Here is a 26,973-nt window from a genome sequence, read left to right as displayed (position 1 = left end):
GTTTGTCTTTTTAGCTATCCTCAGCACTCTTCTCCAGCACTACATTTCAAATGAGCTGTCTTCACCATCCGCCATCCAGATCTCACATAAGCAATCCCAACTTTGATATTCATTTTAATATTTTTGCACTTTAAGATCTTTTCTAGTTCTTTCGCAGCTACCCTTCCCATTCCTGGTCTTCTTCTGATTTCTTCACTGCAGTATCAATTCTGATCAACAACTGATTCAAGATAGGGGAGATTTTTAACGATTTCATTTCCTTGTCCCCTATATTGAATTTATGTAAATCCTCCTCGGTCAGGGGATGGTTCCCTTTTTAAATAAGAGTTAAAGTACAGTACTTTACATTGACCCGTGGATAAATTGACTCAGGACTTTGAGGTCAATTTTTTGACTAAAATTTTTAGATTTATACATGAGTATCTACAGTAATTATCATCAGGGAGGTTTTTCATATGGGATGCGTGTTTTATTTATACTTTTAAACTTTTGTGTGTTTCATGCAATTTTGTATGGTTTTGGTGAAATGAATTTAGTTGTTTTTGAATTTACTATTTTTATTTTTATTGTAAAGTTTTTAACTGTTTTTTAACCTATGAGCCATCTTGGGTCCCTTTCCGGGAGAAAGGCAGAATATAAATGAAATAAATAAAATACACTAGAGCCTCAGAACTCCTCACATTTCCAAGTTCTGTTCTGGAGTGAGACCTGGAGCAGATGCCCAATCTCAAGGTATGGGGCAAGGACACATTCCCCCTGCCCTTTGCTTTTGGGGGAGCAAAAACAAACCCATTCTGAACAAATCTTGCCAAGAAAACCCCATGGTCACCTTAGGGTTGCCATAAATCTGCAAGGACTTGAAGGACAACAACAACAACAATCATATACACCTGGCCCTTCACATTTGCAACTTTGACTTTTGCAGATTTTATTATTCACTGATTTGATTAATATGCTCTCTCTAGGAATCTCTAGGTTCTCCAGCATGACTCAGTGGTTAAAATCCATGAGAAGTCACATTGGAGGACCTAGAAATTTTGAGAGAAGACACTTCTCTGGGCATTTCTAGGTCCTCCAGCATAATTCTGTGGTCAGTGTCTGGCAGATATTGGTCACAGACATGCACTGGAGGACCTAGAGAGTCCTAGAGAGGTGATCTCTCAGGTTAAAAAAGTTTTTTTTTTTTCCTTTTGGGCTAGGATATTGTATTACATGACATCAGCAGCCAGAATGATAATAGCCCAGAAATGGAAAGAGAGTACAGTCCCTTCGATACAAGAACGGTTATTAAAATTACTTGAGATGGCTGAATTAGACAAATTAACATGCTTAATAAAATATGAAAGCGAAGGTAAATTTGTAGGGAATCGGGAGCTGGTAATGAAATATCTGAGTAACATGTAGGGAGAAATGGCAATTATTAGTTTTAAGGATTAAATAAAAGTAAATATTGTACATCTACTTGCAACTCGGTTGATCAAAACATTTAAGATAGAATCAAAAAGTGTTGGATAAGGATCAGTACAAATAATATCTGTAAATACCAAGCATAGATAGAGTAGGAAGATCAGAAGGAAAGACAGAATATGAGGAGACTGAAAAAAAAGCTTCATTATATGTTGTGTTATGTTGGTTTGTTTTACTTCTTTTTTCTTGTTTGATCTATTTTATGTATGTTCTTTTTTTCTTATGTTAAATGATGCTTATTTTATGTTATGTTTATATGTATGTTTTTTTCTATAAGAAAAAAATAATAAAATTAGTATTTTTTAAAATTTGCCTGTTGTTTTTTCCGCCACTTTCACAGGGGCCCAGTGCCCCTAACCCCACCAAACATGGAGGGCTCACTGTATAAGACTTCTCTTCATGGGGCCCATTCTCACTATGATTTAAAGCAAATCACTTTATGATTTAAAGGTTTATATGACTGTTGTTCCCATTTGAAACTAGTTCCAATCCTACTTTGATCGATTTATATCATGCTAAAGCGAGACAAATGCAAAACCCCCAGTTTTTCCAGGCACTAGTTTCCTAGCGGTTCTTTTGAAAAGAATCAAGTGGGAATGACAGTTCTGAATCACATCATTCTGGAGGGGAGGGACAAATGGCAGAGGGGAGTTTTTGGAAGATCCACCATTTCCCCCCCCCCCCCGGGCTGCCCTTTGTGTTTGTGGTGTGACCTATGAGTGCATGATTTTTAAACAAATAAAATTGATAGAAGATTCAATTCATTGATTTTGCAACTGCTTAGTGAAGCAAGTAGTTACAAAACCAATTAATCGAATCTTCTATCAATTTTTTTTTAAAAAATGAAATTGATAGAAGATTGCATGAAGTTGCAAAACCACTGAATCGTATCTTCTATTAATTATTTATATATATAATAGTTCCCAAGCTGGACTTCCTGGGCTGCCGCTTATGTCACTGATGTCACATAGATGATTGACATGCATTTGGAAGCAATACAAACTAGAGGGAATGACAGTCGTGCCAAAAAAGAAGTGATTACAAGGGGATAATGAAAAGATCCACTTTCATAGTGGGAACAACAGACCTTTTGGAATCGATTTACCAACACGGAGCAAAGGCTAATCACCTGATAGTGTATCTGGATGCATGGGTGAGGATGAGCAGGAAGAGGGGAGAATGGTCAGACGTTTCTTCTCCTTTTCAACAACTTCCTCCTTCACACAGGAAAGGAAGAGTAAAGACTTCCTTTTAAACAAACCCAAAGAGCTTTCTTGGTTGGAAGAAGAGAAGGGCGGAGCAAGTGTCCCACCCAAAAAAACCCCACCAGAGCAGGTTCCTTCTTTGTCATTATACGGAGGTTATTTTGGGTGTGTGGTTTCACACTCACCTGATTTTTTTCTGAAGTATGTTTTCACACTATTTGTTCCGTTATTCACTTATGGGAGCATGCATGGTGGACTTAACACCTTTAAAAATGTCTACATTTTTTACTAAGAAAAGCATATTCAAAGCATTTAATGCTGAATTAGGGTTACCACCTCTTCCCCCACCCCACTCCCATAGGTTGATATATGGCAAGTAAATAAGTACTAAAATTTCTCAGTAGTGGAAATACCGTATATATTCATGTACAAGTTGACCTCGTGTATAAGTCGAGGGAAGGTTTCAGGGCCAAAATCCTGGGTTTTGATATGATCTGTGGGTAAGTTGAGGGTAAAACTTAGGGGGCTATAAGGAAGGATGAAAGGGGGAAATACTGCTTCCGTCTCTCCTTCTCTGGACCTCTCCCAGGTGCTGGAGGAGAGGTTTTAACATCAGATTGAGAAAAGAAGCAAGTGGATTTAAATGGAGAGTTGTTTCCATAGGAAGCCAGGTCTTGCAAAATGGACTGGAGAGATGGTTTGAAATGGACAGGTTGTTTTTTGTTTGTTTGTTTTGTTTTGTTTTGTTTTTTTGCTTTGCTTTGCTTTTTGATAGGAAGCAAGGCCTTGCAAAAAGGAGCAGAGAAAGAAGCAAGTGGATTTAAATGGAGAGGTTTTTCCATGGAAAGCCAGGTCTTGCAAAAGGGAGCAAGACAGAAGTAAGTGGATTTAAATGGAGATGTTTTCTGACAAGAAGCAAAGGCTTGCAAAACAGACTGGAGGTGGAAGGAACTGGTGTTCAGTGGAGATTGGGGCATCAGGTTTGCTTGCTTTAGGGCCCTTCTAAGCACTACTGATGTATTGACCCTTATATAAGCATACCCAAGATTTTAGAGGCAATTTTGGGGCATAAATTTCTCAACTTATAGTCATGTATATATGGTAGCACTTTCCAGTTTGGCCAGTGCAGGTAGATGAGAATTTTATTTCAGTTCATTTTTTTTTTTAATTGACAAAATTCGCTTGATAATGGAATCCTGGGATTTGTAATTTGTTATTTCACCAGAGCTCTCTGAAAGAGAAAGCTACATAGCTCACAAAACTACAAATCCCAAAATTCCACAACATTGAGCTATGGCATTTAAAGCAGTGTCAAACTGCATTAATTCTGCAGTGTAGATGCAGCCGGTAGTGTGAGACTGCTTTGGGTAACTGGAAAATGCTGTCATTTTCTTTTCTGTCTTCTCTTCTGTAATCTCAACAGACCCAGTTACTTCAATCCTTTTTCATATGGAGTTGTTTTCCTTACTGCTGACTAAATGCAGTTGAACGAGTTGGACTTGAATACAGTAATTCAACTACATCCAATGTGAGATTATTATATTTGTACCTTTAAAAAAGTAAAATTGTCACATTCAGTTTTCCTGATACACTTTGCACATCAAGGAACAGGGAAAGGCAGACAATGGTCAATTAGTTTAAAAGACAATAAATGAACAAATGTTTTCAGCTATGCATATAGTATGAGAACAGCAGTGTTACAAATGCAAAAGGGTGTCCCCGTTTTTATCTCTGACTTGTTGTAAAATAGGATAAGTTAACAAAGCACCACTACAGAGTCTTATTCTTTTCTTTAAAGGATGCTTCTAGTCCGCATGATTCATATTCACATTATATCATATTTATATCTCACCCTTTGCCTGAAAATGCTCAGAATGGCAGATACAGCAGTCCTCTGAGATAATTTCAGCTAATCACCAGAAAAACTATTTTATGGGTTATAAATAAAGTGGCCATGCTTGCTGGGGATGCTGAAGTTGTGGTTAAAAAATAATAATACATTTCCAAACTGTGTTAATTGTTTATCCAAAGCTATCCTGCTAAACACAAGGACTGAGTGGAGATCTGAACCCAGGCTTCCAAGTTAATGACAACACATCACTAACTGCACCATTCTCTCACTCCCTTCCCTTTCCTTAAGGAAAATAAATTCAAATTGTTTGAGCACGTGAACTATGGAAGCAGTAGGAGATATTGTATGTTCATTTTCTCCAATGTGCTGTCCTCCAGCTGTGCCAGACTACAATCCCTATCATTCTTAGTCAGCGTGGTCAAAGGGCGGGCATGATGGGAGCTGGAGTCCAACTCACTTGGTGGGTGTAGACTTGTGGGAAATGGAGGTATGCAAATATGTTTCAGCCTGAATACACTACAGCAGTCCAGTTGCAGAATTTTGCTTCTCTGGTGACAGAATTTGAACACAACATAGACACTGTCTATGTCAAACACAGCTTCTGTCCTTCCAAAGCTTCCTTCATTCCAGTCCAACTAAGTCTCACTCCGCTTCCACCAAAGACTCGTTCTCCCTCATCCCATCATCTTCTTTTTCTTCAGGGTTGCAACAGCCATCTTCAGGGCCTTTTAATTCTGCCACAGTAGCATAATCACTGTTCTGAGTGGCCACAGGGGCTTTGCAAGTCTCCCCATCGCACTGCCCCCTGTTAGAAGTTGGAAGGTTCTGCAATTCAGCATAATGCAAGTCAGCTTCTTCAGGACTACCAGCAACCATACCCTGATAATAGGAAAGGATTAAGCAAGAGATTAGAACTCAGCACTTGGGGATGCTCCTCCCCCCCCACTACAACATCCAGAATCCCCCAACCAGGAGTTGTAGATTTCCCAAAAGGAGGGTTGGATACTGGCATCATGCTATTGGCCATGAAATTCTGGAGAGTTGTTGTCCCCAAAAAGTAATCTTTCCTATCCTGTGGTTTACATTTATGCATTCAGGTCAAGGAGCTTATCACTTGGCGTTCAAAATCAGCTCCAGCCTCCCAGGCTGCAGCCAGGATGCAGGATGGAGGCGAGATTCTTGCACGCTAAATCACCGCCAAATCGCTGGCTGCCATCAACCCAGGTCAAAGCCACACTCCGCCAGCACTTTTTAGAAGTCAAAAAGCTTTTCAACTTCTAAAAAGTGCTAGCAGATTGCGGCTTGGACCCATCTGGGACCTGGGCTGATGGCGCCCAGAGATTTGGTGGTGATTTAGTGTGTGATAATCCCTGCCTCTATTCTGCGTCTCAGCTGCAGCCAGAGAGGCTGGAGCCAATTTAAAATGCCAAGCAATAAGCTCCTTAAGTCTCCCTTACACAAAATGCTTGGGCTTAGAAGTATTTTGGATTTTGAAACTTTTCAGATCTTGGAATATTTGCATATACATTATGAGGTATCCTGGAGATGGGACTTAAGCTGAAACATGAAATTCATTTATGTTTCCGTATAGACCACATATGCACAGCCGGAAGGTAATTTTATACCCAATATTTTTAATAATGTTGTGTATGAAACGATTTGTGTACGTTGAACCATCAGAAAGCAAAGGGGTCACTATCTCAGACACCAAGGTGGACCATTTTGAATTTTGGTGTATTTCTGATTTTGGAATTCTGGTAAAGGAGACTCAACCCGTATTAACAGATTGCAGCCCAAGAATTAGCTGGTAAATTCGTAATACAGTTGTCTCTCCACATTTGTGGCTTTGACTTTTGTGGATTTGATTATTTGCAGATTTGACTAATATGTTCTCTCTAGGAATCTCTAGGGCGGCCCTCCAACACAATTCTGCTGGAAGTTGACCATAGAGTTGTGCTAGCAAATCTAGACATTCCCAGAGAAAACACTTATAATAATAATAATATTTATTTATTTATTTATATCCCGCCTCTTCCGCTTTGAGGATCGAGGCGGGTAACAGCAAAGTTAATACAATATACAACAATAAAAACAACAAGCCCCACAAGACCCCAACCCAACCCTCCCTCCCAACTATAAAATTAAACAGTAAAAGATGGTTTAAAAGTACATAACAATACATCAAAACAATACATCTCTAGTCATTTGTAGGTCCTCCAACATGATTCCATGGCCAATTTCTGGCAGATCTTGATCACAGAGTTGCACTGGAAGACCTGAAAATTCCTAGAGAGCTGTTCTCTCAAGTTAAAATAATAGTGTTTTTTCATTTGTGTTTTTTCCACATTTATGGGGGTCTTTCACCCCTAATGCCAGCAAATGTGGAGGGACCACTGTAGTCTATGAAACTGAGACCTGTTGTGAATCCCTGTTCTTTTTGACACCTTGGGATTGCCTAGTTCCAACCTTCCAGTGAGGCCTAAGGACATAATGGGAAGGATTTCTCTACGAGGCTTTGAAGTCTAGAAGCAGCAAGCCCCTACCCTGTTGCTCTATCCCCCTGTCCGTCCCCTTCCTTCCTGTCAGTAGCATGCTGCAGCTGAGGCTATGAACTTCCTTCCTCCTTCTGTCTTCCAGCCTTGTATTTTCCCATCTACTCTTGTTTCTTTGCGTACTTCCTCTTCACAAGAGGGCCATCTTCTGATGCAAGGGAACCGGGGGCTTTCCAGATGTTACTGCAACCAAGTCCCACTCCTTCCTAGCCAGGAGGTGTAACTAATGGTCAGGGATGGTGGGAGCTGCAGTCCAATGACATCTGAAGGACCACAGCAACTAAGGTTGCCAGGTTGAAAAATGTTGTGCAGAAGAGGGAATTATTGAAGGGGTTGTTTGTCACGGAAGCAGATTAAAAAGCGACACTTGGCAAAAATCCCTTCGACACAACCATTACAGGAACCATCTCCAGTTTTCACTTCTAGCAATCTACTCTTAGCTTGCTTTTGTATTTACTACACCTCTGTCCTTTAATTGGAAGGGGCCTCATGGACCATCCAGTCCAACCCCTTGGTTAATGCAGGATCTCCAGTAGAGCATCCTCAGCAGGTAGCTATCCAGCCTCTTTTTGAAGACATCAAGAGAAAGAGACCCCACCAACTGTCCGACAATTGGCTCCATTGCCAAACAGCTGTTACGGTCATGAAGTTCCTTCTGATATTCAATCAAAATCTACCTTCCCATAATTTAAAATCATTAGACCCAGTCCTACCTTCTGGGGTAGAAGAGAACAGGACTGTCACCTCCTCTTTGTGATAACGCTTGAGGCATTTCAAGAGTGCAGTCATGCCAGCCCCCAGCCTTCTCTTCGCCAACCTAGACATGCCCAGCTCCTTCAACCTTTCCTCATGTGTTTGCTTCTCCATACCACTCATCATCCTTGTTGCCCTTGCCTGAACTTGCTCCAAGTTGCTTGTATCAGTGAAGTCATTAGGGCTGGTGTCACCTGGTGCAATACTCATACTGTCACCTTCCCCCATTGACCTCCTCCCATACCCAGACCCATAAAGAATCCTTAGTAATGTTTTTATACTAATGTTACTGAGTAATCATAATTCCCATATATATCACTGAATATAATGGTAATAGTTCTGACATAAACAAGTAGCAAAATTAAAATTACACCTTTAAACTACAATTTCATATGCAGGCCCTAAATGTATTTACATATGCCTAGTTTCAGGTGGGTAAAGTGAAAATTTGGTAAAATGTGATGAAATAAAATTTAAAAAGAATTTTAAAATTAATTTAAATTTTTTAATTATTTTTAAAAAATGAAATTTGAAATTTAATTTTGTTTAAAAAATTTGGAGCCTCTCCTTTCTCCTCTCATTGAGCCTCACCCTACTCACCCCATACCTTGCAGTGTTTTATATAGAAACAGGCAAATGCCACAGCCCATTTCTGCCAAAACACAGATGTTTGAGGAGCATGGTCTCCCCCGCCCTTTAGAACGTCACCTGGTGTGGACCTAGTGATGCCACCGGACTATATCTTTCTTAAAATGAGGTGCCCAGAACTGAATACAATACTCCAAATGAGGCTTGATGAGTGCACAATATAATGGGTCTATTACTTCCCTCAAACTGAAAACTATACTACAGTGGGTCTTTGTTATCCACTGGAATTTGGTTCCAGGATCTCCTGAGGGTACCAAAATCCATGGATGCTCAAGTCACATTAAATACAGTGGCATAGCAAAATGTTGTCCCTTATTGGTAGTTGGAATTATACTTTTAAAAAATATTTTTAACCTTGGATCCTCGGATAAAAAAATTTGTGGCTAAGGAGATCTGAATGTACTATTAATGCAGACTAAAGTCCGGTACAGACCACTGTTTTGCGGCAGCCTGGGGCCAAAATTAGGATTCAGGAGAACTGAACAACCACACGCTCCTGAACCCTAGTACACGGTGCCATCATGGCTGGGCCCTGCCCACATGGGGGGCCGTCATGATGACACACGCGCAGGAAGTGGCGTCATGGCAGTGCCCTTTCCCGTTTATGGCGCTGTAAAAAAGAAGCCACTCTAGGCAGTTTCTTTTTGGCAGTGCATCATTGCCGCACCGTTTGGGAGCCGCACCGTTGCTGCACCATTTAGGTGCCGCCCATCTGTCGCGCCCCTAAAATCCCAATCACCTTTTCTTTGGAGCTTAACACATGGAGGCAGAAACTAGATTTAAAGCAAAAGCAGGTTGTTTTTCACATGATGTTCAGGATTAACCCAAACAGAAAGTAGAAAAAACTTACAAATGCAGGTCGTTTTTCAGACATTGTTTGGAAAGAGAAATAACGCAAAACTAAGCCAAACGGAAAGTCGTCAAAACCCTCTTCTTTTTACTTTTGAGAACTTCCGAAAGTAAAAAGAAGTGGGGTTTGGTAACTTTCTGTTCTGGTTAATGTCACATTATTTCTACTTTACACAAACACATCTGAAAAACAACCCGCTTTTGTGATTTTTTTTCAGACTTTTAAATCCCATTTCTGCATGAGATTTAAGCAATTTGCCTCGTGTGATAAACTCCTTTCTTTCTTTTTTGCTGCAGCATCACACTGCTAGCTCATGTTCAACTGAAGATCAGCAATAATTCCAAGGTCTTTTTTACATGTAGTGCTCCCGAGCCAAATATTCCCTGTCCTGTAAAGATGCATTTGGTTTTTGTGGTCTAGATGTGGAACTTTGCATTTATTTCTGTCAAATTGCATAATTTCTGCCCATTTTCCTGGTTTCTCCTTTTGAATTCTGTTCCTATCTTCCAATGTGTTCCTTCAGCCTTTCCCCATATGTATTCTCCATACTACTTATAATCCTTGTTGACCTTCTTTGCATTTGCTCCAACTTGACTTATATCCTTCTTAAAATGGATGCCCAGAACTGAACACAGTACTCCAAATGAGGACTGACCAGGACAGAATATTGTGGGGTTTTTATTTTTCTAAACTTAGAAACTATGCTTTTTTTAACACAGGCTAAAATAGCATTCACCTTCTTCGCTGCAATATCACAAGGCTGGCTCATGGTTCCATTTTACAGAATCCTGGGTTTTGTAGTTTTAGGAGGTATTTAGAATTTGCTGCCAAAGAGCTCTTATGCCTCACCAGACTACGTACATAGCCCAGTATTTCATAGGACATTAAAGTGGAATCATAGTGATATAGTTGGGTAGTGTGAAAGAGTCCCCTGAGACTTGAGAAAAGGACCAGAGAAGATAAGGAACAGAGACAATGAAGAGCAAATATTATAGTGCTTAAAATACAGAGGAGCTACAGTCAGGACCAGGACCAGGATTATTTTATTGGGCAGTGAATGACAGGATTACTCTCTCTCTCTCTCTCTCTCTCTCTCTCTCTCTCTCTCTCTCTCTCACACACACACACACACACACACACACACAGACAGCTGCCCATAATAGTGTACATACTTACCTCTGTCAGTTTTTGCTTCTTTGCTGAAAAGAAAACAAAGCAAGACATATCATATCTAAGGACAAATTTCTTCCACTCTCTCTTACATCTTTCTTAAAGGGCTATTACTCCAACAGCATATTATTACTATTATTATTACTATTAATTAGTATTATTTCTTACCTGCCTGTCTCCACAGATCAGGGCTGGTAACAACAACAATTAACCAACAAATAACACCAGTTAAAATGACATCAGTTAAAACACATATCAGAAAACTATATATAACTGTTATCACACCACAGTGCCACACAGAGAGTGCTAAATTCACAGTGCATCTACACTGTAGAAATAATGCAGTTTGACACTTCTTTAAGTGCTGCAGCTCCATCCTATAGAATCCTGGGGTGTGTAGTTTTACAAAGGTGTTTATCACACAGAGGTTTTTGCAGCTTTTTGCAGCTCAGATCCGACATGACTGCGGGTCCAATGATGCGAATTCACGTGACAGCGTGATGTGTTATAACATGCAATTCCTTTCTATGGGGGCTCCTTCTGAGGCACTTCCACAGTGAATCCAAAGTGACTACACATTTTGGCGAAATCAGTAACAAGTGAATTCACAGAAATCACTTCCAAGCTCACTTTGATTTCACTCCGAATTGGTCTGGTGTGGAATGCAACTTTGCTTCTGCTCTGGTACACCACCACAAACCCCCCCAGGTTGCAAATTTCCCATGATGTGGCGCCGCAGTTTCCCTCCATATCCTTTCGGTGGTCCTTTCACTTTCAGGGCAACTTTCAGGGCAACTCATTTTTTGGGAATATATACATGTGTATATGTGGATGTATGTGAATATACAGATATGTATGTATATCTATCTATCTATCTCTACCTAGCTATCTATCTATCTATCTATCTATCTGTGTGTGTGTTGAAATTGCTGAAATGGAAGGGAAAATTTTAAAAGGGATGAAGAAGACACAGAAATATTCACAAGGCAAATATTCACGCAATCATGCAATTACACGAAACAGGGAACAAGAACTTGCGCCCCTTTCAGCCCGGAAACGTACAAGGTCAGAATGCGTTCAGACCCCCACTGAGCATGCGCAAGGGTGCTGATTTGAATCGTTGAATTTGCATGGTATGCACTGGTGTGGTAATACAATTTGCACTCACTCCGCTTTGCATGAATCCGCATCACGTGACTTGCCTTGGATTCAATTCCCCCTCGATTCGGAAGGGCAATGGAAGAGCAACCAGGTGATAAAACATTCACATTACAACGTTAATTCGCATAGCTGAACCAGTAGTCACCCTGGATCTGAGCTGCAAAAACCTCCGTGTGATAAACACCAAGGACTTCAGCCTTCTCTAGCAAAGAGTGCTGGTGCCGCACCAAACTACAAACTCAAGATTCGATAGGATGGTGCCATGGCAGTTAAACTGATGTCAAACTGCATTATTACTTCGTGGAGGATCAGTAATGGGACTTCTCAGCTCACTACCCCTCTTCCTAACAATTAAACTTTTTGTTTTATTTTGTTTTATTTTTCAATTGGAAGGTGGAATGTCCTTTATTATTATTATTAAGCTTTATTTATACAGCTTTTTACAGGGCTCGATACCCTTTCCCTCCACTTATAGTGCCCGCTCCCTACACAAATAGACCAGCATATTTATTGTTGTACTATTACTCACTTCTTTTACAGGTCCGGCAAAGGCATATGGAGAGGATAAGAATTGTCAACAGCATTATGAAAATGACAGCCGCTGCACCAATAAGTCCATACAGTGAAGTACAGTAATCTGAAATTAGATACACCATCATTATCACCATCATTATCATCAGTAGTCCAATAGTCCAGTCCTTGCTCCCAGTATATCTGTTTTGGTCCCAGAGGGCCATCTCTACCATTAGTCAGAGTGAGGCAACTGCTTCAGGCAGCAGATGCTATAGGTGGGCAAGGAGAGGGCATTCTGGTTGTTCTTCTTGAACTTCTGGCCAGTGGCCATGCCCTCTTGCCACGTGCCAAGTGTCCTCTCTTGCCCCTGATCATTAACTGGCATTGTGCTGCCAATGAGTGGGAGGCACGAACCTTTCCGATCACCAATCTGTTATTTCTGAAAGCTCATTTGAAATAGACTTTCAGCCTGGGGCCTCTAAAGATCACTTCCAAGACCAGATGAAGAGAATTTTGGGTCAGTCTCAAGTACAAAGTTGCAGCACTGAATTCTACCCCACCCCACCCCAACCTGACTACAGCACTCAGAAACCTCCAGCCAGTACAACCAGTATGCCATGCTGTCTGGGGGACTCTGGGAGTTGTAGTAAAAAATGTAAGTGCTCTAAGTGATGATTCAGTAGTCATAGGGAACAGCAGGACCTTGTTAGTGGCCTTGGGACTCTCTCCTCTGGGGGGCACATTGACACTACAGAAACAATACAGCATGACACTATTTTAAGTGCTGCAGCTCCATCCTATGGAATCTTGGGATTTGTAGTTTCACGAGGGGTGCATCTACACTATAGAAATAATACAGTTTGACACCACTTTAAGTGTTGTGGCACCATCCTATGGAATCCTGAGATTTCCAGCTTTACAAGGGGTTGACTCTGCCTTAAGTGCTGCAACTGTACCCTGCAAATTCCTAGGATTTGTAGTTTTACAAGGCCTTTATCCTTCTCTGCCAAAGTGTGCTGGTGCCCCACAAAACTAAAAATCTCAGAATGGAGATGGAACACATAAACATAGCAATACTAGGGGTAAGTGAGCTAAAACGGACAGGAATGGTTCATTTTGACCCAGATAACTACACGGTGTTCTACACAGGAAAAGAAAAAAAGAAGAAATGGGGTGGCTTTCATAACCAGGAGAGAAACAGTTAAAGATTTCTCATAAGATAATGATGCTGGGGAAGATGGAGGGAAATAGAAAGAGAAGAAGACCGCATGCCATATGGATAGACTCAGTCAGGGATCCTGAGCCTACAGGATCTGCGCAGGGAGGTAAAGGTTAGGGAGACTTGGAGATACCTCATTCCCAGGGTCACATGAGTAAAGGCCGACTGGAAAGCAGCTAACAACAAAAAAACACAGATCACACCTTGTGTGAAGTTGAAGGCTTTCATGGCCAGCATCCATAGTTTTTTGTGGGTTTTTTGGGGCTATGTGGCCATGTTCTAGAAGAGTTTCTTCCTGACGTTTCACCAGCATCTGTGGCTGGCATCTTCAGAGCTTCAGATTATGGCAAAACGTCAGGAAGAAACTCTTCTAAAACATGGCCACATAGCCTGGAAAACCCACAAAAAACTACAAATCACACCTTATTTAGGACACCCTGCAATACAACATAATCTGAACACCAAACTAGCTAGCATTTTAAAATGATTTTTCTCTCTCTCATCTTGATTTGCGGCTTCCCACATTCTAATTTTGTATTTTATTATTCCTGTGGTTGTTGTTTTTTCTTGTGTGTTTATCTTGTGTGCATGTACACCATTTTGGGGATTTGCTGAAAAGCAGTGTGGAGGGGGGGAAGCAAATTGGAACATGGGGACAACCAATAGGAGTGAGGTTTGAACAGGCAATGGAAGTGAAGCTACTCCCAGGAGCAAGTATAAATAGGAAGAGGGGAGCATGTGTGAGTTAGATAGGGACCATATAGGGACAGAGCTCTGAGCTAGAGTTGATGTTTCAGTGTGCCTTGAGGGGTGAAAAGCCATTGAGGGGCAGTTAGAAAGGGACAAGGAGTGTTCCTAATTAAATTGTGATAGAGTCCAGAGATATAGTGCTTGGTGACTAGTGGAGGCACAGTTAACCAGAAGGGTTAAAAGATACAAAACATTAGTAAAGGTTCTGAGAGACTAAAGTGTGAAACAGACGGCCCCAGAGGGGCAACTTGATGCTGCCCCGAGAGAGCCAGATTGGGGCCACAGCGACCACACGCCACAGCCCCAATCCAGCCAGCTTCCACCCCACATAGGAGCGGAAAAAGTCACGCCTTCGCCTCTAGAGCCAGCTTTTCGCAGGCTCTGGGCTGGGGCAAGTGGCATCTGAAAACCAAGTCACCTGGAAGCCAGCTGGTATGTAATCGCCGGCATGGCTTCCGGGTGACTTGGGGATGTAGTGTGTCTAAATGCTATGCCCCCAAGCCAGCTAGAAGCTGGCTTTATCAGACTGTCTGTTTCAGCCCTAAGCCTGTAAAGAAAAATGTATAAAGTTATAAGGAAACAGTTACAAAGACAAGTTAAAGAAACCGTTAAACCGTGTAACTAATAAAGTATTTATACACCATATCCATTATATGAACACCATCCACTAAAAGAGTTACTGTATTCAGCCTGACTCATAAAAAAATTATCACTTTGTTTCATCAAGCAGTTGTCTGAAGTGATTTCAGAAACTTATTAAAAACGCTACCAACATTGAGAAAAGTCTTTCAGGTTTGGGACACTCTAGATAGTGGCTGTGTGGCTGTCAAAGAATAGTTGGTGCCAAGCTGGGGTAAAATTTGAAACCCAGAGTGCTGACATCTAAAGAGAGTTATAGTGCAGGAGACACTTGAGAGAGTCCTGAGTTCAAGTCTTGCAGTGAAGAACTGGTGGAATAGTGACCATCGCCATCACTAATTGGTGGCACACATTAAAAAGGAGTGAAATATTTTGAGAGATTTTGGCAGTGCCATGTTGTCACCATCACAAATTGGGGGTAACGGTGAGATACATTAAAAAGGAGTGAAAGGTTTGGAGAGATTATGGCAGTGGCACGTTGTCACCATTACAAGCAGCCTATTGCAAATGCAGTGATAAGTAAATGCATAAAATAAATGTGTTCTCATATCACTGGCAGCTGTGGGATTGCTGTCTGTCTGAGATTCCTGCATGGAGCCTTCAGTGCCACACTTACTAGAAAATAGAGATGAGACAATGCCTCAAGCTATAGAGTCTCCCCATCACCACTGCTTTTGTGCCTTTGCAGGCTATTTATTTTGTATTGGGGTTAGGCGTGGGTTTTTTGTTTTGTTACTTTGTGTTTTTTTAAATCGCTTATGTTCTTAATTAGTTTTTTTTATATAATTTACTCACCTTTTAGCTTAAAGGATTAAATTAAATGGTCAGCTCTGATTGTGTCTTCCTGTATGGCAGAGGGTTAGACTGGATGGTCTTTCAGATCCCTTCCAGCTCAGTGATTCTATGATTCTAACTCTAGACAAGAAGAAAGGGCTCTGTGCAGATTTCCTGCTCAGCTAGTAGAACAACAGCTTGCTACCATTTCCAAGAATTACTTGAATTGTTGCTACAGGTTGCAAAAACTCTCCAGGGAGGCTCTGTTTTTAGTAAGAGGTTTATCACAGGAGGGTAGTACAGCCCAATTACAGCAGGATAATAGCATCTTTGGCAGGTACTTATCATAGACTTTGTGTCTCCCCTGTAGCTGCTTTGCATTTCAATGACTGGTGCAGAGCACTTTTTGATAAGTATTTGGCAAATCTCTATTATGCAATTGTAATTCCAGTTTTGAGAGCCAGCATCGCATAGTGGTTTGAGTGTTGGACTATGGCTCTGGAGACCACGATTTGAATCCTAAACTAGGCCATGAAACCCACAGTGTGACCTTGGGCAAGTCACATGCTCTCAGCCTCAGGGGGAGGCAATGGCAAAACCTTGCCTGAGCAAATCTTGCCAAGATAACCCGATGATAGGGTTGCCTTAGGGTCCCCAGAAGCTGGGAATGACTTGAAGGCACAGAGTAACAACAATTCCAATTTAGCAACCTTGTGTAATGAACTCCTTACTTAACTTCCTGTCTGTCCAGTCATTCTGGTAAACTGCAGTAGCAGTTTTCACTTCCATAGAGAGCAGCTGAATTGTTGTCATTGGTTTCCTTTTTTTAAAAAAACACACACATATTATTTAATTGACAATAGTCCTTTTGATGCACAACCACACACAATTGCTTGGAAGGACACTGGGTCCTGGGTTGCCACCTATTCTGAATCCAGAAGGCCCAGCAGCTGACAAGAACGTTTAGCTTCAAGAGCTGGAATGCACCTACCTTCTCCACCGCAATCACAGATAGAAAACATTGCCAGAATTAGAGATGTGCAGGTTCTGGGGGGGAAAGAAAAAGTACAACAAATAAGAATGAACCTACATCATAGGAAGCATAATAAGGTGGTGTGGAAAGTTGCATTTCGGGAAAACTGGGTACCCTTACCTTTTCTTATATTACAGTTATATTTTCTTATATTACTGTTTTTAGTGGGTTTTTCGGACTATGTGGCCATGTTCTAGAAGAGTTTCTTTCTGATGTTTCAGAAGAAGATGCCAGCCACAGAACATGGCCACATAGCCTGAAAAACCCACAAAAGACTATGGATGCTGGCCATGAAAGCCTTTGACTTCACATTTATTTATATTGGCTGGAATTCTCTAATGAAGTCTATTTTATGTACATTTACATATACTTACTATATTTATTCATGTATAAGTCTAGAAATTTTAGTCAAAAATTGACCCAAGAAACCTGAGTTGACAGGTCAGTGTAAGTACTGTACTTTACCTCTTATTTAAAAAGGAACCATCCCCTGGTGAAAGGCAAGAGTATAATGTATCCTAGAAGCACTGATCCCCCTCTGCTCTCTCATCCATTCAGTCTTTAGTATGACTACAAACAGTTATGTCTGCTGGGATTTTGCAAGGTTTTTTTTGGCATTGTTTTCTTTTGCTTCATCCTTTAGATCCTTTGTTACATGCCCCTAGGTTTTACCTGTGACATCCATGGGTCATATCAAAATCCATAATTTCAGCCTCACAACCTACCCTCAACTTATTCATGAGGTCGACTTATACTCGAGTATAGATGATAGCTACTTAGTAGGGGCACTAAGAAACTGTTAGTGAATTGTGCACACCAGGGTACTTGCAAGAGTGTTCCAATGCACATCAGGCTCTTTAAAGATGCACATTGGCACTCCCTAGCCAGTTTCCTGATCTGCATCAGTGTCATTGTGCATCAGTCTCGGTGCACATCAATTGCTTCACCGGCTCCCTTACATAGTGTACATAATGTACATCTACACTGTAGAAATAATACAGTTTGACACCACTTGAAGTGCTGTAGCTCCATCCCATGGAATACTGGCATTTGTCATTTTACAAGATCTTTAGCCTTCTCTGCCAAAGAGTGCTGGTGCCTCACCAAACTACAAATTCAAGGTTTCTGTAGAAAGGAGCCATGGCAGTTAAAATGGTGTCAAACGACATTATTTCTACAGTGGAGATGCACCTAGTAACATTGTGGCAGCTCAGTTCGATTCCCCACAGACATTAAGTCCACTCATGAATACGTAAGTCCCTTACTAATTTCCAGCCATACTTCCTTCTCTCTCAAAACCAGCACTCAAGGCAGGTTACAAATTAAATCAGATACACATAGTCAAAACTTGCAAAAGAATAATATTAAAATGTAATTAAACTGTCTCAATATTAGTAAAGGTTAAAACTTACAATTAAAAATAATAAAAAGCAGCTTAACAACAAGGCAGTCAATCTCTCTTTGTCTTCTTCTCAAGGAACATCAGTGCTTCCTTGGACCACAGAACTGTATTACAGATACAGGGGCATTTGGGATATTTAAAATGCTTTAAAATTATACAACAGCCTTGTAAAAGTGAACAGCCATAGTATTATCTCAGTACTGCAAGAAGAAGAGGATGCTTTGACTGAGATTTCCTGCATGGCAGGGGGTTGCACTGGATGGCCCTTGCCTTGTGGTCTCTTCCAACTCTATGATTCTATGAAGAGGGCTTGCTGAAGATGAGAGGCAACAGAGTCTGGTTATAAGGTCATTTAGTGAGTTTGTAGAATAGATAAAACATTTTACCTAGGAACTCAGCATATATGTTTAAGCACTATATGCTGCAGCGAGCATATAGCCGTAGCCCCCTATGCTCTGCAGGCATACCTGAACCTTACACATGCATATGCTTTTTGGTCAACGTGGGGGATAGTACAGCTGGCCCTCCATATCCATGGGTTCTGCGTCTATGGATTCAACCCACCATGGCTCAAAAATATTCGGGGGGGGAAAAAAAGAAAGAAAGAAATCCAAAAAAGTAAACATTGCTGTTTGGCATTTTATATAAGGGTCACCGTTTTACTATGCCACTGTATTTAATGTGACTTGAACATCAACGGATTTGGGTATCCACAGGGGACCCTGGAACCAGTGGCATCCCTTGGGAGGGTGCAGGGGATGCGGACTGCACCAGGTGACACCCTAAAAGGAGGGTGACACCACTGCTCCTCAAATATCTGCATTTTGACAGAAACGGGTTGTGGCATTCATCTGTTTCCCTTTGAAATGCTGTAAGAGACGGTGTGAGTGGAGTGAGGCTCAGTGAGAAGAGAAAGGAAAGGCCCCAGATTTTTTTTAATCAATTTTCAATTTTTAAAGAAAATTTAATTTTAATGGTTTTTTAAAATATATATTTTTAAATTTTCTTTAAAAACATCACATTTTATCAAATGTTCACTTTAACCACATAAAACTATGCATAGGTAAATACATTTCAGCTGTGCGCATGATGTTATAATTTAAAAGTACAATTTTAATTTTGCCATTTGATTCAGTGATACATGGGAATTATGATTTATGAGCAACGTGAGTACAAAAAACATCATTAAAGATTCGGAATCGTGCGTTAATGGAAGGAGGTCAATGTGGGGAGGTGACACCATGCGCTTAACTCTGAACCTGACTCTAACTAATCTCTTATCTCACTGTGAGCCTGAAACTCTCCTAACCACTCAGGCTGCTTACACGCTGCAAAAATAAAGCAGTTTGACACCACTTTAGCTGCCATGGCTCAATGCCATGGAAACCTGGGAATTGTAGTTTAGTGGGGCACTAGAGCACTCTGACAGAGAAAGCTGATTATTTCACAAAACTACAAATTCCAGAATACCATAGCATTGAGCTATGGCAATTGCTTTATTTCTGCAGCGTTGCAGCAGTCTAACTAGTTTGTAATCTCCTAATCCCAAAATATTCCTTCTCTCATCCCTTACTATTGTCATATTCCAGCTTTTTCAAAATCAGACAGTCCACCAATCAACACTCACCCCCAACATGCTATTCTCTCACCCCCTCTTAAATGATCCTTACCGCTATAGCATCTAATACACAGTGTATACGTAACTGGATTTTTATTGTTGTTGTTCTTGTTGTTGTGGCTTCAAGCCATTTCCAATTTTTTGGCAACCCTAAGGCAACCCAATCATGCGATTTTACTGTCAGGTTTCTTCAGAGGGGGTTTGCCATTGCCATCCTCTGAGGCTGAGAGAATGTGACTTGCCCAAAGTCACCCAGTGGGTTTACATGGTCAAGCCAGGATTTGAACCCTGTTCTCCAGCGTCCTGGCCCAGTGCTCAAACCACTACACCACACTGGCTCTCCAACTATACTTTAACAATAAATGAAACAACATTTTCCCCTGAAAAGTCCATAACATCATTGTAGTCATTTCATGTCTGGTTGCAGGGACATAGTCAGACCTTTCTCCCCTACCTCTCCCCCATGCACTGCTCTCACCAGGTGGTACAAACTTCAGTAGTTGTTTTCAGGGGCCATTGAATGGTCAGCTATACTGGAGATCCATATGCAGAACTACTATGCTATGCTGTACCATACACAATTGTGGCTCATGACGGTTGTAGCCACACTGCAGAAATAAAGCAGTTTGACACCACTTAAACTGTCATGACTCTCTCCTGTGTAATCCTGGGACCTGTAGTGTGGTGAGGCACCAGTGCTCTCTGATGGACTAGTAGGCTGAATACGACCACAAACTACCATGCCCACGATTCCACATGATAAAGTAATGAATAGTAAAGTGGTGCCAAACTGCTTTAATTCTGCAGTGTGGCTACATACTCAATCCTTTATGGATTAAAAAGAAATAAGACACTGATGGTAATGTCACAGTCAGTAACTTCCACAATGCATTCTCAGATCATCACAGTAGTCAATCCTCCTGATAGCCAGCTCTGATGGCATCCTATGTTGAGGGTATTGAGAAACAAGAAGGACAGATCAGCATGTCTGTCAGGATTCCTTATGAGCAGAAGTAGAAAAAAAGGGAAATGCTTCTTCCTTTTTAAAAACAGAAGGGACAAGAAAATCCAAACTTAAAAAAACAAATGAATTAAAATGTACTTTGGGAAAGAAAACAATGGGATATGGTGTGGGTGAGCCAGTGGCATCCCTAGAGCTGATGTCACCGGGTGCAGTAACTCATAGTGTCACCCCCTCATTAATCTCCTCCTCCCATTTCACACCATACAGAATCCTTAGAATTATTATTTTTTTGCACTAATGTTACTCGTAAATCATAATTCCCATATACCATTGAAAGCAATGCTAATAGTTGTGATGTAAACAAATAGCAAAATTAAAAATTATACCTTCAAATTACAATATCATATGCATAACCTAAATGTATTTGCATATACGTACATAGTGAAGATTTGGTTAAAATGCAATGTTTTTAAATAAAATTTTAAAAAGAATATATTTTTTTAAAAAATGAAATTTTAACCTAAAAAAGTTCTGGGGACGCTCCTTTCTTCTCCCAATGAGGTTCACCTCACTCCTACCATCTCTTAAAGCATTTTAAAGAGATACAGGCAAATGCCACAATGTTTCTACCAAAATACAGGTGTTTGAGCAGAAGTGATGTCCTTCCCCAGGTGTCACCTGGTGTGGTCCGCACTCCCCACACCCCCTACTGGCGCCACTGGGGTGAGCATGTGTCTGGATGCACAGCTGACCTCCATTAATGGGAGAAAAACAGCATAATGGAGTGGTTTCAGCACTGGACTATGACTCTGGGAGGCCACTGTTTGAATCCCCGTTGTTGTTGTTGTTGTTGTTGTTGTTCTTGTCTGCCTTCAAGTCATTTCCAATTTATATCAACCCTGAGGCAAACGTGTCATGGGGTTTTCTTCCACTCAAGAATAAAAACTGACTAATGACTTTGGTCAAGTCACACTCTCTCAGCCTCAGAGGATGGCAATGGCAACCCCCCCTCTGAAAAAAATGTGCCAAGAAAAACGTATGATAGGTATGTGTTGTGTATGTATATGATTCTATGACTTGGAGGCACACAACAACAACAAACTGTTTCCTTCCTTGTTTTATCCAAGAAGACATGCTCCCCTCTCCCTACTCAAGTGTGGGGTTTATCACACTGGGGCTGATTTCAACATTAAGGAGAGATTAAAGCACATTTAAAGCATCCTGCAAATGAAGCGGAAATACACTAATGATTATCACACACAATTGTGCAAATAAAGTGATATTGGAAATGCATTGTCACTGAAATCCCAAAAGTAAAAAGATGCACATTAATGCTTCTTTGTGACCACTTTAATGGCAAGTTTTGTGCTTCATCATGTGAAATCATTACACGTAATTATATGATTTTTCTGGGATAGTCACAAGATAAACTCCTTCGTGTGAAAAACTTCTATGATTCAAAGATTATTTAGATTCAACAGTATGTGCCTCTTTTTCCTTTCATTATGAAGTTTGAGACCAAAGTCAAGAAGGGTACACAATTATACCAAACTGGTCTAGACTAAGACTGTTGCTGGGAGGAGACTAATTCAGAGCCCTGCATTTGAGTTCTAAGAAGGAAGGAAAGAAGGATATACATCTATTTTTATACCTAGTAAAGAACCACTAAGACCTCAGCATGAATAAATCAGTATATCCCTTCATAAGAGGCCAGCATGTTATAATGGTTTGAGAGTTGGATTACAGCTCTGGAGATCAGAGTTTTATTTCCCACTTGGTCAGGGAAACCTGCTGGATGACCTTGGATGAGTCACACACTCTCAGCCTCAGAAAGCCCTGTGACGGGTTCACGTTTGGTTTGCCTTAAGTCTGAAATTACTTGAAAGCACACAACAACAACAGTCCCTTCATATGCCCATTATTATTGATTTCTCGCAGAATGGTGGAGGTTTCTTTAGGCTTATAAACCTTCTTCTTTAGAGGTTTATAAGCAGAGGCTGGATGGACATCTGTAAGGAGCGCTTGGATGGTGTATTCCTGCATGGCAGAATGGGTTTGGACTGGGTGGCCCTTGGGGTCTCTTCCAACTCTAGGATTCTGTGAAATTCTGCCCTTGAAAATTCTCTGGCACCCCACACCATCTCATTCATTTATAGGTTCAGTGGAGACCCTTCTTACCTCTTTCCAAATGATCCACCTGGGTCTCCAAGCGGTTGGTGTCTTCACCATCGCAGAAATGCAAGCATCTTCTTCTTTTTCTGGGTCGTCTTTCCTTTCGGGTGACCAGCTTTCCGCTGCAGAAAAAGACGTCACTTATGTCAAGATCTAGCTGCACACTTCTGCTTCTTCCACCAGGAAATTCGCACCCATAATGAAACAGCAGATGTTTCCATTCAACCACAACACTCGAAAAACTAGAAGATGCTGGTGGGGCTGGGGAGGTGACCAAGGCTGGGGGACCGTTCACAAGAGGCATTTTGAATGCTGTCTCTCATCCCTGAGACAGGCTCCATTCTGAAGCTGCAAATAGTGGAGCCAGCTGCAAAGGAGAATGTCTCCAAGGGCTTTGTGAAAGAGGACATTCCAGCATCTGCAGCGCCCCGCTGTCGCTTCCTTGCTCAAAAAGTCATGACGCAGGGCCATTTCACAGGTTGCACAATGATGAACAGAGGTTTGTCAAGCAGCATGGACACACAGCTAGGCCAAGGCATTTTGCTGCCTGAGCCAGAGAGGTAAATGGTTCCCAATCCCCTTACCACCACCACCACCACCAAACAATTCCCATGTCATATTGCATGACATCCAGCATCAGCCCAGTTATTTGGGCACATTTCGCAGAAGATCCCACATGTGCCCCTTCTGCATTTTCTGACAGTAAAAAAAAAAAAAAAAAGGGGGGGGGTTTGAAATCCTAACAATTTGCAAAGATTTTTCTGATGCGGTTTTTTTTCTACCTCGAGAGATACCTCACTTGCCCTAGGCTGCTGCCACACAGCTCTCTGACAGGGAAGGCTATCTCACAAAACTACAAATTCCAGGATTCCATAGCACTGAGTCGTGGCAGTTAATGTGGTGTCAAACTGCTTTAATTCTGCAGTGTGGCAGAAGACATAGTGAAAGGGCTCTGGACCAGTAGCATCACTAGGGGGATGAGGTTCACACTGGTGGGTAACACCAGAGAAGACGGGTGACATCCACTGTGGGGTGAGAAGGACGAGTGTGCCCCTCCAGGCTTTGTTCAATATATTATTGCTATTCAAAAAATTGAAATAAATTGATTAAAGTGTGAGTGGTGGGCATTTGGGGGCATTTCAGTTTGTTAGTATTCAGAAATTAAATGACAGTTTTAAGAGTTAAAATTAAATTTGAGAATTATGTGCTGCTGGTGTTGTTATATATATATAAAGAGCCATTGTGGACATAAATGTTGTTTGAGTGTTGGGCTAGGACTCTGGAGACCAAGGTTCAAATCCTGGCTTGGATGATCCTGGGCAAGTTACCTCAGAGGATGGCAATGGCAAACTCCCTTTGAAGAAACCTGCCAAGAAAACCTCATGATAGGGTCGCCTTGGGATCACCAAAAGTTGAAAATGACTTGAAGGCACCCCACAACAAAATAATAGTGTCAGTCCTCTGTATGCACCATTTTTTTTAATCCGCGTATTCAACCATTTGTCAGTCATTTCTGATTTGAGATGACCTTAAGGTGAACCTGAAGCTTGGAGTGGCAAAGGCCGACACAGACAATAGTCTTCTTGGTCGCTGTTCAACTGGCTGCTCAGTTGCTGTTCCCTTTGCACCCAGTCACACTGGGAGCAGCAACCAAGCAGCTAGCTGGGCAGTGACCTAGAAGCCTCTCGCACATGCCAAGCTTGTAGCAAAGGCTGGCACAGGTGAGTCTTCTTGGTCACTGTTCAACTGGCTGCTTAGTCACTCTTTTCTTTGTATCTGGTCACTGTGGGAGCAGTAACCGAGCAGCTGGCTGAGCAGTGGCCAAGAAGACTCATGTGGGCCTTGTGGCAAAGGCCTGTGTGGACAAGAAATCTCTCAGGGGCTGTGCAGGTCAGCGGAAAAGGACGGCCTGGGGACAGAATAGGGGCATGGCATCCACATGATGCACACCCCAGCTCTGCCCCCAGACCTGCATGATGTCGCATGCCACACCACACGGTATACAGCATCAGGGCGCTCCTCTGGTGCTGCATTTAGGTTATGCAGTGCCAAAGAAGTGCCATAAAATTGTGGCACCATCAGCTACGGTGCCCTTTCCTTGGCACAAAAAGGAGCCGCTGCCACGTGTGGTTGCCGCAGCCCCGATCTGGCAAAGATAGAGGCAACTGTAAGCTGCTCCTTCAGAGGCAGTCTGAACAGCCCCTCAGTCACTCAGCCCAGTGCTCGGTTTCTGCTTTCAAAGTGACCAGGTGCAAAGAGAGACATGTTCTCCAGCAAAGAAGAACTCTCAATCCTTTGTCAAGGTGGAGAGTGGTGGAGCCAGTGTGTATGTAGAGGGCCATAGAGGCCACATGTTCTGCCATGAATGGGAAGATATTTTATCTACAGGAGCCACTCCAAGGCAAAGAACTCCTTCCGAGAATCAACACTGGATACCCCTCACTCTCTCTCTCCAGAAACATGTCTTCCCTATACAATTTCAAATTTATGCAGTGTGGAAATCATGGGATTTCCATGGGGGGAAATCATGGGATTAAAAGGGCATTTTCCCAGGAAAGCTGCCCAATTGTAGCAAAGATTTTCACACACATGGTGATCAGAGAAGATTTATCCCAGGAAGAACCAGGAATACTCCAGCAACAAGCCATTCACAGGGAAATCCTGTTCTTCCCAGGAGAAGTCCTCTCTAACCGCGACATCATCTGAAAATCTTTGCTGCAATTGCATGACTTTCCCGGAAAAATGCCTTTTTAATGTCATGTGATCGACTCCTAAGAGAATGAAATTCTCACCTTTGCTGTTCCCTCCCCTGCTTGCCCTGCTCCCCAGCTACTACATAGAAGAATGCTGGGCCTCTTTTGTCTGAGTAAGTCCCAGAGGAGCAAGCATCTTACCACAGCCCAGCTGTTCTGGGCAATATGGCTCACATCCCTATGAATACCCATCCTGCCAGGTGTGAGCCCACACACTCTTGTGTTGTGGTGGGCACCACCCAGCTTGGCTTCCGTTCCTCTAAAATCTCAATAGCTGATATTTTAATTATTTTAATTATTATTATGTTGGTATTGTTTGTTGAGGGAGAGGGAGGAAGGGAATGTAGAGGTTTATTTTGTGTTGTATTGTACAATATGTATTACCATGGTTGTAAGCCACCTGGATCCAGATAGAATGATGGAGTAAAAATATATTATTATTATTATTATTATTATTATTATTATTATTATTATTAATTAATGCATGCTAGAAGTTCTCTTGCCTCAGCTGTACATCTCCCTGTCAAAACATATCCTGGAGCAGCTGCATGGCCATGTAGCAAAGTACAATAACACCCAAAATCCACATTGTCTTGGGAATGGAACTTAAAAATTCTTTATTTCCTGGAGTATTCACATAGCCAGAAGGAGAAGAGGCCCACCTGTATGAATTTCCCTCCAGAACCATTTGTACTGAAAACAGCCACATCTTGGCAGAATGCAAGCTTGGGAGTAACATCATCTTTCCCCCTTGTTTTCTTTTCTCTCTTGTATAATTATTAACATTTTTGCCTGATTTTGCCAGTGCAGTTTTGAATGCTTGCAACAGGAATTTTTTGCCTTTGGTTGTGTCACTGTTTTGTGGATTTTGGATGTTATTGTACTCTCCTCCTTAGTTTGGCATATCCCACAGACACTGGTCCCCTGTCCACCGGAGAAGAACCCAGAAGAAACCAGAGCCCTCATCTTTTAATCTCATATGATAAATATTCTACACAAGGTAGGTGCTTTTCAATGCTATATACATATACAGTACCATTGTACGTGCATCTGCGCTGTAGACATAATGCAGTTTGACCCCACTTTAACTGCTCTAGGTTGCTGCATACTACAAAATCCTGAGGTTTGTAATTTTGTGAAGCACCAGCATGCCTTGGCAAAGAAGACAGTGAGATTGGGATATGCATTGAGCATTTGCAATCCGTGGACTGTTGTTTTGTTTTCCATATTTGTTGACAGATTTTAGTTAGAACTAGAGTAGAATGAAATTAGTAGTGAGGAATAACCACACAAATCCCATCTTGTAGCCACTTCTGAAAGTAGAGTGTTTATTTACAATAAACTATTTTTTAAAAGTATTAAAAACTATTTTTAAAAGCCCAACTGTACACGCAGGAAATGAATTTTAATACTCATTGAGTTTGGCTGGCCAGACTGGCTTGGCAGAGCATCTATGAGCATTGCTGCTACTTGGATGG

At 41.5% G+C, this 26,973-nt stretch overlaps 2 protein-coding genes across 5 annotated transcripts in view; one reads left to right on the top strand and one right to left on the bottom strand.

The window, feature by feature from the left end:
- Positions 1-4,295: 4,295 nt before the first annotated feature.
- LOC121920745 lies at positions 4,296-23,166 on the bottom strand. Of its 3 annotated transcripts, XM_042447922.1 has the most exons (6): positions 22,749-23,161; positions 16,545-16,600; positions 16,285-16,373; positions 12,188-12,295; positions 10,504-10,526; positions 4,296-5,403 (listed from the first exon to the last, which is right to left on the bottom strand). In XM_042447922.1, exons 3-6 carry the CDS (start codon positions 16,364-16,366, stop codon positions 5,167-5,169), a joined length of 450 nt encoding a protein of 149 aa, XP_042303856.1. In that variant the 5' UTR covers positions 16,367-16,373; positions 16,545-16,600; positions 22,749-23,161; the 3' UTR covers positions 4,296-5,166. The 3 variants fall into 3 exon arrangements, with proteins under 3 accessions (XP_042303856.1, XP_042303857.1, XP_042303855.1); XM_042447923.1 differs by lacking the exon at positions 16,285-16,373 and having other exon boundaries at positions 22,749-23,155; XM_042447921.1 differs by lacking the exons at positions 16,285-16,373; positions 16,545-16,600 and having other exon boundaries at positions 22,749-23,166.
- A 3,144-nt stretch (positions 23,167-26,310) lies between these two features.
- The window catches only part of LOC121924331 (von Willebrand factor A domain-containing protein 7-like), a 68,268-nt gene continuing 67,605 nt past the window's right edge, over positions 26,311-26,973 (top strand). For both annotated transcript variants that reach the window (XM_042455706.1, XM_042455705.1), the window contains exon 1: positions 26,311-26,495. In XM_042455706.1, coding sequence (XP_042311640.1) covers positions 26,312-26,495 — 184 coding nt within the window. In that variant the 5' untranslated portion in view covers position 26,311. The remainder of the gene's footprint in view (positions 26,496-26,973) is intronic.

The sequence above is a fragment of the Sceloporus undulatus genome, chromosome 2 (genome assembly GCF_019175285.1).
Source record: "Sceloporus undulatus isolate JIND9_A2432 ecotype Alabama chromosome 2, SceUnd_v1.1, whole genome shotgun sequence".
NCBI classification, from domain to species: domain Eukaryota; kingdom Metazoa; phylum Chordata; class Lepidosauria; order Squamata; family Phrynosomatidae; genus Sceloporus; species Sceloporus undulatus.
This window is presented reverse-complemented; position numbering and strand designations above follow the sequence as displayed.

Coding starts and splice junctions, on each gene's coding strand:
- LOC121920745 (XM_042447921.1), bottom strand. CDS start 23,046: ATGCCTCTTGTGAACGGTCCCCCAGCCTTGGTCACCTCCCCAGCCCCA. Junction 12,296..22,748: donor GGTGGATCATTTGGAAAGAG/GTAAGAAGGGTC, acceptor ATCTAATTTCAG/ATTACTGTACTTCACTGTAT. Junction 10,527..12,187: donor TTGCCGGACCTGTAAAAGAA/GTGAGTAATAGT, acceptor TTTTCTTTTCAG/CAAAGAAGCAAAAACTGACA.